The sequence below is a fragment of the Cygnus olor genome, chromosome Z, assembly GCF_009769625.2.
Source record: "Cygnus olor isolate bCygOlo1 chromosome Z, bCygOlo1.pri.v2, whole genome shotgun sequence".
Lineage (NCBI taxonomy): Eukaryota > Metazoa > Chordata > Aves > Anseriformes > Anatidae > Cygnus > Cygnus olor.
This window is the reverse complement of record NC_049198.1, coordinates 51,370,323-51,386,279: the sequence shown is the minus strand read 5'-3', so window position 1 is coordinate 51,386,279 and position 15,957 is coordinate 51,370,323. Positions and strand designations below refer to the sequence as shown.

The window sequence follows — 15,957 nt, the reverse complement described above, 5'->3', positions numbered from 1 at the left end:
ATCAGTCCAGCCTATCCAGATCCCTCTGCAGAGTCGTCCTATCCTGGAGCAGATCAACACTCATGTCTAACTTGGTGCAAACTTACTGAGGGTGCACTTGATCCCCTCATCCAGATCATTGATATAGCTATTGAAGAGAACTGGCCCCAGTACTGAGCCCTGGGAAACACCACTAGTGACTGGCCTCCAACTGGATTTAACTCCATTCACTACAACTCTGAAGAACGGGAATGGTGGATGGAAAAGATATTGAAAATGAATTGAGATGATGTTGAAAATGAATAGATTCATCTAGAAACAATCAATTGTGAGTTGTAAGTGCTTTAGCAGTGTAATAGAGTGTAGTTGTTCCTATTTTCTAAGTGGGTTTCATGTTTTTTCCAAGTGGGTATGGATGTGCAGAACGGATTATGAAAGGGGTTAGGAGGGTAGTATATGTGCTATGTATAGAAAAGGAAGAGGTCAAGTTGCTGATGCAACCAAATAGGGATCCTATGTGCTCATGGGCTGGGGCTGATCTCCAAAGGATTATAGAGCACTTTATAGTCATGATCGATATTGGAAATTATATCTGTCGTGTTCTGCCATTGCACGACTTAATGGTCTTTGTTAACTGGTTGTAGTTATTTTTTTCCATGTGCTTAAGAAAAAGACAAAAACATCTGATAAACCATCACCTGCTGTGGTTTAGAATTCTACATGTAATCAGTTGTCTTTAACAATTTCCTGTGCTTTTCTCTGTTACATCTGTTGTTCATTTTCATTCATCTCTGTTTAAAGTCTTCCTTGTAAGAATTTATGCTATGACCTGGGAAATGCTAATGGATCCTCTGAGCTGAATCTCAAAACAGACAACATTTGTGGTAGTTTCCCATGATGATTCTCTGCCACTGGCAGTAGAACCATCAAAGTGTATTTACTGCACACTAGTGAAAGAGAACTCCCGTAGTAATACTGAAGGTCGTTGTTAAGTTTAAACCAGTCTATAAAGATGCTGCTTCAGCTTTATAATTGTCTGATTGTGCTCTCAGTACAAAGATGGTGCAGTTAACTCCTGAAGGCAAGTTATCCTGACACTGCTGATTGGCAATGGTTGACAAAAAAAAATTGGACCTCAAAGACAAGATTATTTAAGTTTATTTGCTGTTTTCTTTTTCTGAAGATGCTGTCCTATATGGTATTTTTCTTGACAGATTCTGATCAATGCTGATACTGTTCCAGCATCTCAGCTCTAAGTTCTATGAAAGTTATATGGAGGAAGATAACCCTTTGTTTTTAAGGGATTTTAATTCAAAAAATGCTCACAAGGAAAGGGGAAAACAAGTATTTTCTAGGCTAGTACATCCTATTTTGTTTCTCATTTCTGGGATTGTGTTCAAGTTCAAGGTTCCTCACAATGTTCTCATCGGTAAACTGGACTTAAATTCTACAGCATGGCCCTTGGGTTTCTGTGAAACTTTCTGCAGCAGATGCAGGTAAATTACAAACTGGAAGATTTTAATGAATCAAGTATGAAAATTATATTCCAATCACTGCAGTATTTGTTATGGTGATTTGATATAAAAATCAAATGATTTATATTTCTTTAAAATCTTAAATCTGTTGCAGACTTTGGTTATGATCGTTCATAGCCCTTGAAAGATGGTGGTGATTGCTTTGGGGCTGACAGCTAGAATGTTATTGTAGATTTTAGAGATGTATTAAGTGGTGTGGCATCTGTAGCTTGTTCCTTTGTTGAGTTTCCTCCAGAAAAGGAACTGCATTTTTCTTTCATCACTTCATTTTGTCTGTTGACTGTTGGGAGTGTTGAGTCTGTCGTTGGGCTTCAGTCATGCCTCCAAACTGTTTTCTGCAGTTTTTTCTTAGGTCTCTTGGAAGGTAGGTAGATTCTGTCTGCTGCCAGAAGTTCCTTATTGGATATTTTCAGAATAATAAAAAATACATACGTAATTGGAAGTTTTAAGGCAGCTGGGGTTTGAGAGTTTTGTTTTGATTTGTTTTTTCCCACTCTCCATTATAGTGTCATGGTTTGCAACTGTGGCTACTGTTGTCAGCAACATCAGTTTACAAATCCTAGTTTGAATCCTAATTCGTACACTACTTGTGTCTAAGATAAGATGAATAGAATTGGGAAGTGATTACTCAGTTCTCTAACCATCGTCTCATTTCTGCTCAGTCTTTATAGAACCCGCTTATAGACTTGCTGTCATAGGGGACAAGTGCGCTGCTTCTGTTATCTAAATTTCTTGCATATGTACATTGTTGGGAATCTATACCATTTGGTGGGAATCCATCGCAGTTATTTTCAAAAAAAATCTTTTTTTCTAAGCATCACCTATAAGATCCATTGGCCTTTTTTTTTTCTTTTTCACAGTTTCTTAGAGACTTGTTCTAAGTCATGGCTTCTGTGGTGGTTTGTTTTTTTTTCTTTGTTTGTTTTTTGCCAGAAGGGGAGCTGAAGAACTGTGGCACAGATTCTATACAACAGGAGACATGTAACTGATGTCATTGATTATGCAGGTGGAACAAAAACCATCTTTGTATGGCATTGAAGAAATGTGAACTTTGCCTTGACACTATAAGACAGGCATTTGATTGTGAAAAACTGGGTTAGGGAGTATCAAACAAAAATGAAAGAACCAGGAGGATTAATTAGTGAGAATGTTAATAAGTTAGCCTTACGTAGGTTTGGTATAAAAGATGATATTGAGCAGTAGCTGGTTTTGGTTTGGAAGAAAAGGTTTGCTTCTGCAAACAGTAGATCACTAGCATATTTTATGACAAGAAGGGGAAGAAAAAGAATGTTTCGACTTACAGATAAAAATACATATATATATATATATATATATATATATATATATATATATATAAGTATGTATATATATACACATATATATATATATAAAGATAACCAAGTATTCCAAAGAAGATTGGTGCTTTAGAGTCTGATCTAGAGGCCATCTGAGAACGTGTTGATCTTCATAAACTTAAATGGGTTATGTGAATTCATAAAGATTTGTGATCAGGTCTAGCAGTCTGATCACAACAGACTATTGCATAATTTCCATAATTCTAATTTAAACTGTTTAAACAGAAATTCTCTTCATGTGAATTGATGTGATTGTATGATTCTTTTATGTGATTCTTCTATGATTGCCTACTTTATGATCGTGTTTCTGCAATTTATTCTTTGCATTTATTGTATTTCCTTCCTCTTCTTGTCAAATAGGTAAGCAACCTGAAGAAAATTTTAAAAGGGATACTGGATTACAACCATGAGGTAAGAATATTTTAAAGTAATCTACATTTATGTTGTTTTTGTAAATATTTTAGTTAACCTATTTAATGTAAATTATGTTCTACTGATTCATTGACTTCTGACTTTTTCTTCAAAAATGTTTGACTCAGGGTGTTTCATGACCTGTTCTCAGGCCTTAGCCTGCTCTAAAACTTCTTACCTGCATTATCAAACACTCTAAGCTTTTAGAGGAATATGACCTGCAAATCCTGTCATACAAACTGTAGATGTCTTTGTTGACTATGTTCTGATGATGGCCTTAAACAGTACCTCTGTTCAATATTTCTCTTCTGCTCCAGCTAAAAACTGCATCTTTTTTTCCCCCTTTTCTTTGAAGAGAGAAAGAGAATTTCTATCATCTCCTTACATTACTGTTTTTAATCAATTGCTTTAATCCTGGGATAATAGTCTGCACATGGTGTTCTCTGTTATGAAACTCAGAAATTAACCACTCTGGAGAAGATACAAAACAGTATTTTTCAGTGGTGAATTTTCTGTTGAAATTTGCTTTTAGCTTCAGTGATGTTTTGAAGCAAATTGACCAGTACAGACTGCAGCACAAAATCCATAACTTGTACATTCTGGACATTGCTTGTCCCTCAAAAAACAAAACAAAACAAAACAAAAAACAAAAAAACCCACAGTATTAGCTTCTCTGAAGTACTTCTGTGAGGAAGGTATTTGTTAATAAATGTAAGTATTTAAAAAGAAACAGATTTTCAGAACGAAAATGTTATACTCAGAAGTTCAGATTCAGTAAATGGCCAGCTGTCCGAGCTGAAATTAATTTTGAAAATTGATGGTGTGGTGGGTTGACATTGGTTGGCCACCAGGCTGCTCGCTCACTCTGTCTTCTCAGCAGGATGGGGAGAAAATACAATGAAAAAATATCGTAGACTGAGATAAGGAAAGAGAGATCATTCACCAATTATAATCACAATCAAAACAGGCTCCACTTAGCTAAGATTAATCTAATTTATTACCAATAATAACAGAGTAGAGCAGTGAGAATTAAACTAAAAACAACTTCCTTACACCTCCCCTCTTCATGGGCTCAACTTCAATCTCAGCTCGTCTACCTTCTTCCCCAAGTGGCACAGGGGCATAGGGAGGGGATGGAGGTTGTGGTCAGTCCATAAGGATTTGTTTCTGCTGCTCCTTACTCCTCCTTCCTCTGCTTCAGCCTGGGACTGGTCCTTCCTGCAGCATGCAGTCTCACAAGCTGCTCCAGCACACGTTTCCCATGAGCTGCAATTCTTCAAGAAGTGCTACAGCACAGGTCCATACGGTCCTTCAGAAAGAAAGCTGGTTCATAGCAGACCGTTTTAGCAATAATTTATTTGTTATAGGAACTTAATATCACTATGGCAAAAGTGATGCCAGCTTCATTTTGGATAGTTGGAATTTATGATGATTAAGTTTCTAGTGTGAAAACTTTACTTCGATAAGCCAGCAGGTTTTGGCCTGATTTAAGCTGATTAAGTACGCAAATTTATAAGTTTAACTCTATTTGGTTTGGTTTCTTTTTTTTTTCTGCTGATGCGATGCTTGTAGTGATATTGGGGATTATCTGGATTCTGCTACGAATCCTGGTTATGTTTTTCTTGAGCCTGATTTCCCCCTCCTAGCAGTCATCTTCTTTGCAATATAGATGTGAATATAGAAGAATTTTACCTAATTAGCTGAAAATCTTTGAAATGTCAATATGCTAATTTTTCTGATTTTAAAATTTTTAAAAATTCATACCACATCCAGTAGGACAGTCTTTCAATAGCTATCATACATTGCTGTCTTTATCAGTTACAGTAAGGAAGAACAAGAAGCTAAAGGTACCTATTTATAGCTTGCATGCTTTCTGATGCCCCAGTAATTTTACTGCAGAACTCTTCTGCTCTAGAATAGAAGCTTCTATTCTTTTTGTAAAAGAATTTTTACAATATTTTTAAAGTATTTTTATATTTATTTGGGGAAAAAAAGGAAAAATGCCTATTTTCATCTCATGATATTTATTCCAGAATTAATTTTTATATTTATTTTAATATTTATATTTCATTGTTTTTCTCATTGCATTATAATTGTATCTCATGTTTATTGCAAAATCCTGCTCTATTTTCACCTTTACTTTGCTTGATTCCTTTATAGTGTCTGCTGATACGCCTCTTCTCTTCAACTTTTTTTCAACAGAAATTATATTGTCCTTAACTATAAAGCAGTTATGTTATTATTAATGTTAATCTGACACTGCATTTGAAAGAAATTCCAGAAATACAGGTCCATACATAAACACATTATCAGACTTGTATCATTCAAAGAATGTTGTGTTTTACTGTGTTATCACAGTCCATATACAATGGTAATATTTTCTGTTGTGCTTAATGCATTCATAGAATTATTTTCTCGCTAGAAAGACCTAAAGGAAGTCTTTTCATATAAGATTATATCAGAGTTCTTTACAGTATACAAAGATTTTAGTTGTGTTGGTTCTCATTCTTTGAGAAGGCTGTTAATAACAATAATTAAACAACCATATACACAAAGAAACATAGACCCCCAAAAATACAAAATAAGAACAAACCCAACCACAACTCCCTAGCCCTGGGAAACTTTTTAATGGCTTGATTTCTATGTGTTCTTTATATATATATCTGTTGAATATTTTTCATAGATACCTTTACTTGCTTTTCTGTTTTTCTCGAGTATTAAATGAAAAGGAGCATTCGGCAAACAAATGACTGATTCCCTCGGTAGTCATTGTTTCTTTATTGCACCCTGCTTAAGAAATGACAGTTTCTTTTTATCTGCAATTAATGTGTCAGAGATGTGTTTAATTCCACATTTCATATTCATATTTTCAGCCCCCTGAAAGTTCTTGGAGAACAATCTAAGAGAATTGTTTAATTCCTTCTACTGACAATCATTAATGTAAATCCTTCTTAATTATAAATCAGATTACGTTAATTATAAGTCACATGTTTTCTTTTTTCTGTTTTTCAGTATTTTTTTTATTTCTGTGTGTGGGCTGTTTAATTATATATTGTACTACTACCTTAAATTCTTTTCCATTAAGCTATTTTTTTAGCTCTGGGAATTGCTAAATATGCTTGAATTTTTTGGAAGTGCAAGGTCAAGTGATCAAGTGTTTTACAGTCTTACATTTGTCATCCATCAGTGCTAGACACATGTTTTGTAAAAGTGAAATATCTTAATTTCTGCCTTTACAATGGTATGAAATATGAGACTTGTACGTAGTATTTTATGCTAGCTAAAATGTTTTTAGGTATTAGACTTTTAATGGAAAGCTTTGTTTAAGAAAAAAAAAAAGTTATCCACATGCTGTTGATCATCTTTTGAGCCTGCCTTTGTTACCTTTCTTATCTGGAAAAAAATCATACTAAGTTTGAAATGACCAGCTTCTTGTTAATTGGGACAGGTTTGTGTTTCACCAAATACTAGTTGTACCAAAGAATATGGGTGACTTACTACTCGGAGGTCTGTATATAAAATGGTGTTAGGCATTTTTGTTTGTTTTAAAGTTGGAATGAAAACTGTACTAAGGCGAAAAGTGAACTCTTGTTGATTTCAGATCATGTTTGTCTGTCGAAATTTGTGGATCTGTGTATGTGTAGTGATACAGACATGTATGTACTGGGTCTTTATGCAGATTTTGGGGCAACAGATTAATGACTTCACGCTTCCTGATGTTAACCTGATTGGAGAGCATGCTGATGCTGCAGAACTTGGAAGAATGCTTCAGCTTATTTTGGGATGTGCTGTCAATTGTGAACAGAAGCAAGGTATTTAATTTTGAAAGAATGTTTGCTTCAAGACAGTGAATGAAAATCCAGCTTGTGTAATCACTTAGGGGAAAATGATATTTCTCATGTTGCCATTAGAGACAAGTAAGCATCGTTTTTATAAGTAATAACGTTATTTTGTCCTACAGATAAGAACTACTGTTTTGTTATGAGTTTCACTAGTTTTGCACTCTCAAACTGTGGAATTGGTTTTGTTATCAACATATGTAGTTTCAATTTTTGTTTGCTGAGCTAAAAAGGAATTCCAAAAAGGAAAATTCTGGGGCCCTTGCTCTCACCATTTATGAGGTAGCTCTGGGTAGTTAGGGATCAAAAAATGATTGGTTTTAGGAATGCATTCCGGTCACCTTCTTATTGCATGGCAGAGAGCCACCACTATGCCTGGAAGCTGTTTTGAGATATGTTTGGTGTGATCTTGGACACTGTAGTTTCTGAGAGTCTTTCATGAGACTGGCAAATAGGAATAACGACCGCTGGTGACCATGTCCTTCTCAGCAGATGCTGAAGACTAAGCATCAAGGACATCCAAAATGGCACTTAGGGCCCCTGTTAGGCAATTGAATCCCACATCAGCAGTCACTGAAAGACAATTCTGATTCTCTTGACTCCTGTGGTATCAACTGTCTATCTGACATGCACAGTTAAAATAGGGACCCTTTCATTTTTCCTGCAGATGCTGCAGAGGATCTATTGGACAGTGGAGACACTAGTTAGTGTCCCAGATCTCTTGCTCTAAACTAGCCATATCCTTGGGTGCTGCTGTGTGTCTTATTGTTAGACAATTACCTTAAATTACACTCATTTCAAGCCATGTTATGATAATAAAGCAACCACAGTTTATTCTTAATACTTAAAGCAGGGAGCATAGAAACATAGTTATTAAATACACAGGTGGATAAATAAAATGATGTTTATTTATTTACATTAAAGTTGCATTGAAGATCTATCTCTTTGTGATTTAACTTCTTGCAGTTCCCTTTCTGTCAAAACGGCAGCTAGGCTTTCAGACCTCGTCTTCCTCTTGCGTAGTGCATCTTAGCTTTTTAAACTAATTTACTTGTTCTAGTTTTCTCAGGTGTCTAAATTACTTTTTTCTCTCACTATGAAATTGCTTTTATACTTTTCTTGCTCAGGAGACAGTCTGGATACCCTATTAATTAAAGTAGAGGTGATTTTCTTCCACAAGTGCATAAATAACTCCTTTATTAGACCGTCTGTCTTTTCTGTCTTATGTAAGATTCTTTCTTTCTTTTGGTGATAATTTGGCATCTTCAAGTGAGAAGTATATCTTATTCCTGTATTTCTTTTAACATTCAAACTGACAGAGTAAGAGCATAAATAATCAAAATATATGAGCAGTCTAGTTATATGTGTTTTGAACGAGACTTGGCATTACATAATTAATCACTTTGAGGTGACTGATCCCCAGCATCTTCCTCTTTGGCAAAGAATGTAGGTGGCATGTAAAGGTGATCATCTCTGACTGGAAACCATACGATACTGGGCAAATTATAAATCCCTGACTTGGTCTAAACATCAGAATTTGTCATTCTAACTTGTCTCTTTTTGCAAAAATACTTACCGAGTAGCTCACGTGGACTTACAGGTGAGCGAGGATAAAGTGGAGGGAATTTAGTTGTGATATAGCACAAAAATTAAAACAAACTAAGAACAGATATGGAAATGACTTGAAATGAGGATGTTGTAGAAAGGACATGAACCTTGAACTCACAGAAAAGGACAGTCTCTCCTTGGACAGTGTACTTGTGTAGCCTGAATAGTTTGGGAACAAAGTAAAAAAAAAAAAAAATTAAAAAAAAAATAATGTATAGGTAGAATTTAGACATAAATTTCAGAATTTACATCTTTAAAGAGTGACGTGCAAGAAGGAGAAAACAAAGGATGATAATCGTGTACTTTTTTCATTGTTGCAGTGTTCTAGTGCGCCTGGATTTACATCTGATCAGATTTTGTGATAAAGTCTTGTGTATCTTTTGGGGGTGGGACTTAATTGGTGGTTATGCATTTCTGTATCATCTGTGACACCTAGTCAGTTTGTGGGAAGGATACAGCTTCTGACCTCATGTTTTGTGTGTAACATTCCAGAATGCTCTTTTTTTTTTTTCAGAGTACATCCAGACCATAATGATGATGGAAGAATCGGTTCAACATGTTGTCATGACAGCCATTCAGGAGGTATGTCAGAGTACCCACAGTGTGCAGATCAGCTTTTCAGTGTATTACAAACATATACTTTTTTTTAACTTGGAAAAAAAAATCAGTTAAAAGTAAATAAAATAAGGGGAATAGGTTTTGCCATTTTGCATTGAAAAATATTAAATTTTAGAGACACAAAGCACTAAAGTTTGCTTTATGTCATGGAACTCTACTTGAATGTCCCACTTTTCTTTAAATCTAGAAGATTGCAACTTCTAGATGTTTTTTATACTGGGTTCCCTTTCCTATACCTTTCCTACCCTGTGTGTCCTGAAGTACACTAGACTGCTTCTGTATGAGTAACAAATATGGTAGAATTTCATCAAAATTTGTACCTTGTAATCACAGAACTCCATGAACTAAGGGAGTTAATGTTTTCTTTACTGGACAAGAAAGAGAACTGTATAGCAGAGTATTCTTTTGTTAGTTGTAGTGTTTTGAATAAGGTAATGAAGGTATTTGTGATACACGTTTTTACATGTTGGCAAGTATACTACTGTGTATTTTGTAAAAGTGCTGTTCAGTAGTAGGAAACTTGATTTGCTTCTGAGACTGCAATGGTTATGGTGGTTAGCCTGAAGAGTTTCTATATGCAATTAAGGATTTCATGGTCATCTGTCAGTGTTGAATCACATCAAAAATACAGAAGGGCACATCAGAGAAGTAAAATAAACCAGAGTGTTGATCACTACTACCAAGAAGCTGCTCAGTGACTTCTAACGTGCCCAAAGTGCCTAGAAGAGATGTGCCTATTAGTCTTTACAGATGCACATTTACTGCCTGGAAGGCAAGTAAGGTAAGCAGGAAATCATTGGTAATAACCTTTCATCTGAGCCTGAATGAGAGAAACTACATTCTACATTGAAAACCAGGGTAGTTTCACTTTAATGCCTAAATACAGAAAGAGGTATCATTGAGCTTATGGGAACTCCAACCTCAATTATTACTTCGACCAATGCTGCAGCCATGCAATTCTAGATCTTGCTGGCTGTTTATGGACTCATATATGTAATTTTGCAGACAGGATTTTTGAAATGGGTGTTAAAAGAATCCTTATGCTAAATCATCTTCCAGTCACTGCTGCCAAGAGCAGGCAAGCACCAATTTGACTGAAATTTGAGATATTTTACTTTAGCTTTTTTTTTTTTTTTTTTTCAAACTATGAGATAATGTTTTGGTGGATTTTCTTACCTCATCTTTTATTAAACTTAGCTTTTAGGATCGCTTTATCCCTTATTGTCTTAAGATAGAAAATCCTCTCTTATCCTTCCTCCTGGAGAGGAGGTTAAAAATCTCCTGGATGTTAACTTCATTTGATAAAATAGCTGGATCTGAAGTAGCCTATAAGTCTTGGCATTTGACGAGTAGGCATTGAACTTGTTTGGTGTTTGTGCTCTGTCTCAGAGATTGGGAGTAGAATTGGGGAGAAATCACAGAATGAGTATCTGTTCTGGAACACATTTTGAAACTCAGTGAATCAGAAGGTTTACTATTCATGGACTGGTGTGATTCTGAGTGATCTTAATGCTGCCTTCCAAGCTGTCATTAGAAATGTAAGATATTTAGACCCAAATGAGGAGGGCCTGAGGTGCTTAACTGAAGAGATCAGAAAGTATCCTCAAAAACAGGATTAGGTCTGAGGAGACTTTTCAGAGCTGCACCTTCAGTCTTTGACTTTGGAGGGGTGAAACTTCATTGTATTTAAGGAGTTCTTGTATTTCTTGGACTTGGAGCAGATCTCAGAATCCAAGTGACTTGGACTAAGCAGTGTGTAGGAGACACCAAAATAAAGTGCTTAGGAAAGTAGCTATATATGCATATTTCAAAAGTTGATATGTCACCTAATCCAAACATTTCAAAGCACTTGACATGCAGTTACACTTTCTTCAAAATTAGGTATTTAAAAAGACCTCTCTAGGCTTTACTGATGTATTATGTAATTGATTTTTCTGTTTCAGCAAAGCACATATAAGTGCCTTGATACTTTATGGGTTTTCATAGATCATCTTAGTCATGAAAATAATTCTGAAAAGAAGCATCTGCCTTTTTTCTCTTTCCTCTTTTTTTCATGAAAAAGCTGTTTTTAGATGGAAAAATGAGCGTTTTGTTTTAAATTTTATTTGGTAAATTTATTTCATTTTTTAATTACTGGTGATTTTTCAGCACTTCTTTTCTTTGCTTTCTTATGTTTAAAATAATAACATTTATAATAAAACATGGCTAGCACTCCATAAAGGTTTTATGAATTTAAGAATGCTTTGTTGGCACTTTATCAGTGAGGTCAAATTGATTTGGTTTATTACCACCACCTAGTTTCTTAGATTCCAATCTGCAGATGTGCATTTCTAAATGCAGACAGTGTACGAGGTAGAGGAAGAGCAAGAATTATATATCTATCAAAAATATTGGCAAAAAAGTATTATATATGATTATATATTATGTGCTATGTATTATGCAATATATTCACGTATATTCCATTTGTAGTGTATTTTAATTTATTATTACTTGCAATTAGTAAGTTATATTGTGTATAATATGAAATGTATTTTTAATTTCATAATTGGCAGATTTTTTTCTGAAGGCAAAAAATCTTTCCATACAGAAATGATTTTGGCTATTCTGTATTTTACTTTCCTTGACATCTTTGCAGAAAATAACAGGAGAATTTCCAAAGTCTTCTGCTTGGACTAAAGCAAGTGTGTTTTCCCTTTTCTGTGCAGGTCAAGTTGAAAGTCAGAATAGGCTCTTTACAGCAATATACTAGAAATTGTCAAAACTTGTATGGGTGCATAGCAAAAAGCCCTGCCTGTCTGGATTAATAGTCACTGTGTTGCTTCCACAAAACAGAAACTTTTGTCCTTTAAATGTGCAAAGGTAACAGGGGATTTTGAATAGGTAGAAAAACATGTCATTGGGTCTGTCAGCAGGAAGGGAAAAGTCATGCTGCATTAAGGAATACACACTATATCATTTATAGTGTTATATCTTTAAAAAGTAAATAAACAAGAAAGGAAAGCAATCCCCTGAATATAGAAGCTGGAATTTGACATTGTTTCATGGGCTTTTAACTGAGTTGGTACAATATTAGCAATTGTAGAAGAAGCTTTTCAGATAGGGAAGTATTTTGAACTTCTAACGTCATCAACTAAGTGGTATAGCTGCACTTGCACAGTCATGTAAATCGGGTGTTGGGGGAAAAAAAAGCATTCATAATTCAAGTTATTCATGCCTGTGGATTTTGTGATAGTTTTACTCTAATTTTCCCTAATATTTGTGTGTCTGTGACAACGTGAATTGTGCAGATTTCACAAGCAATAAACTATCAGTTCTACAAGTATTTTTTTAAGACATTTTGCCAAAGCTATGAGTTTGGAATTGTATAGATATAAAGGATTAACGTGAACAGAATAGGAAATAACAACTGCTTCTCATAAAAACCAGACTAAGAATTGTAAAAATTGTCACAGTGCCCAGGTTAGTGTGCCACATAAAATCCAGAATAACCTCTTTACCACAGAATAAGCTTTTTTGTATCTAAGTAACATTTTGATTGTTCGAGCTTGTGCTACTTTGTCTTTATTCTAACATCATAAAATAAACCAGAAAAAAAGCAGGGAAATAAATGTTAGATGCTTGCTTTTTTTACCATGCATAGTGCTTAAGAAGACTGTTCTTTTACTGTAGAGAATCAAAGAATCACAGAATCGTCTAGGTTGGAAGAGACCTCCAAGATCATCTAGTCCAGCCTCTGTCCTAACACTAACAAGACCTCCACTATACCATATCACTAAGGACTACATCTAAACGTCTTTTAAAGACCTCCAGGGATGGCGACTCAACCACTTCCCTGGGCAGCCCATTCCAATGCCTAACAACCCTTTCCATAAAGAAGTCCTTCCTAATATCCAACCTAAACCTCCCCTGGCGCAACTTTAGCCCATTCCCCCTCGTCCTGTCACCAGGCACGTGGGAGAATAGACCAACCCCCACCTGTCTACAGCCTCCTTTAAGGTACCTGTAGAGAGCGATGAGGTCTCCCCTGAGCCTCCTCTTCTCCAGGCTGAACAACCCCAGCTCCCTCAGCGGCTCCTCGTAACACTTGTAAGACGCCTAATGCCTGTTGCTGGGTTTTGCAGGCACTTTATTCATTTCCCTTTTTATAACCTTTAAAATCTTTGCACATCATTGTTCATTAAAGGTAAATATTAAAACAGATGAATATACTGTATTTAAGCTAAATTATGAGCTGAGAGCTGAAAGGCAGTGCTGGCTGAGAGCTGAAAGCCAGTTCTGGAGCTGCAAAATTGAAGACCTATGTGTCTACCTGTAGTTTGCTTGTCAAGAAAACAAGACTTGCAGCTGTGGAGGGAGAATGAGAAGGCCACTTTCCACTGCATTTTGTTCTCTTGGGTCAGCCAGTTCAAATACTTGAAACAAATAAGATATTAATGGTTTCCACGCTAAACTCAAAATATTGGTGCTGACTCATACATAATAAGACCGTGTGTTCTAATACCACACTTAAGGCTGGATGTGAAGCAGTAAAACCACAACAATATTTCAGGAGTTAGACTGAATGTGAGCATGAAAGTAAAGGAGGTATGGCAGAACACAGTAAGGATGTTTGCTTTTAAAATTAATAACAGTGTATTAGTAATAATGAATCCAGAAATGTTTAATATGCCATCAAGCAGTTAACTGTTAAAATGAACATTTAGGAGCACTAAACTTCTGTACTATCGGAGATTGATTGGCTAGAAACAATGTGGAGAACAGGGAAAATTAGGCAAACCTGTTATCTTATATTTCTTTAGATGGACAGAAGGTGTGGTATGTATTTTGAGTTGACATATGTAACTGCATGAAGTCCTAAAAATACAGCATTCAATAAAACCTATCCTGAATTTTTCAGGAAGTCTTGTAGAAGTTTGTATAGGTGGGTAGAATGGTACTGTACAAGATGTGCTGCCTATAGTAAAATGTTTGCTTTTAAGGGGGGAGAAAATAGGAAGAGGTAGTCCAGAAGCAGAACACAGCGAGGACATCTGCATATATATACCGTTGTCCTCTCCTGTGTGTGGGAAAATGTGTTGGGAAAAGGTAGAAAAGCTCCTTCCTCATTCCTATTTATTTTCCCTTTTCATTCCACTTTTCCACCCACTTCTTAACATGAGTGTATTGTTAACTAATAATGAGAAGTCAGATTTGTATATTATTTGTGAGTAATCTGTTGGTCTCATTCCCATTTCTTGTCTGGACACAATCCAGCTGCATAATTCCTTAGATTTCATCTTTAGAACACCCACCATGTCACAGGTCATAATATTGCAAGAATGCTTCCTGTCTTTCTGTTGTTGTTTGTTCAGTCTCCTGTTGTGTTTGCATGTCTCCTATGGCTCTTGACTTCGGGGCCTCATGTGCACTTCCCATGACATTTTTGTGCCCCAGATTCATGATGCACTCCATGGAATTCACTTCACAAATTTAGTTTAACATTCATGCTACACACATACCATGTATCTCCAGTACCTAATTCTTCTCTAATCTGTCAGCTAATGTAGTTAACGTCACCCCTAATTCTCCCTAATTTTCCCCGATTCTCCCTCCTTGTAAAGCCATCTGGATGTGGCTGTGAGCAGCCTGCTTGAGCGGGGAGGTTGGACCAGATGACCTCCAGAGGTCCCTCCCAACCTCAGCCATTCTTTGATTCTGTCCTTTTTTTCCGGATGTTTCTGCAAGGGCTTCTCAAGTGTAGGAAGTTCTTGGAGAAGTGGGAAAACATGCTGAAGAATAAAGGCATTGCATTTATTGGCCTCAGCTTGTTTCCTTTACAGTAATCTACAGAAGGGAGCAACATCACAGTGGCCACTAGTAGGTTGTACAGCCTCTTGTATTGCTCCTGCATAAGTCTAGAGCAGGGCTGTAAGCTGGGTTTCTGAAGTGGTAGTTGTACTGCGTCCAGAAGGGGTATGTTGAATGTCAGGGGCATGTTACAGGCTGCGTGCAGCCTGGGACTTGCCAGCTGGAAAGTGCTTAAAGGGTAGTACTGACACAGTGTCTGGAGCACGGAGGGCGCGTGGTTGTGAACAGTGTTGTTGGGTGTGCAACAGGGTGAATAGTTCAGCACGTGGTTAGTCTTCGCATCCCTGTTAGTCATCTGGAAAAGCATTTAAACAATAGCTAGTGAAATGGAGCAATTAAAACAGGCATAACAACGCTAAGAAGAGAGGGATTGGAAATTTTTGTTATGGATGGCAAAACAGTTTCAAAAACATGGCCTTGAATTAAATACAAATTTGTAAAGCCACTATATATGGTAATGAAAAAAGCATGTGATTTCATTCTTCAGGACAGCTCTGAGGCAAGAGACTTTCTAATTACTATTCCAGAGAATCTGGGCTTCATGGAAAGCTTCATTTCAGGATAGTTTGTCATTGTAAAGATAGAGATAAAATGGAAAGAATTCAGCAGTCAGCAACAAACATGGTCAAGGTCTGAGGAGGACTTCTGATGACAGATAGATGAGTTTAAACACAGTATACAGCTAAATCCCAACTAAGGAGATCGGGAAAGGGAGAGAAATGTAAGTGTATAAATATTTGAGGAGTGTAAATGTCAAACAGAGAT

At 36.2% G+C, this 15,957-nt stretch overlaps 1 protein-coding gene across 4 annotated transcripts in view; it reads left to right on the top strand.

Moving 5' to 3' along the window:
* The window catches only part of HOOK3 (hook microtubule tethering protein 3), an 88,597-nt gene that overhangs the window by 29,597 nt on the left and 43,043 nt on the right, over positions 1–15,957 (top strand). For all 4 annotated transcript variants that reach the window (XM_040542137.1, XM_040542136.1, XM_040542138.1 and 1 more), the window contains exons 4-6: positions 3,230–3,280; positions 6,960–7,092; positions 9,242–9,309. In XM_040542137.1, the coding sequence (XP_040398071.1) occupies positions 3,230–3,280; positions 6,960–7,092; positions 9,242–9,309 (252 nt within the window). The remainder of the gene's footprint in view (positions 1–3,229; positions 3,281–6,959; positions 7,093–9,241; positions 9,310–15,957) is intronic.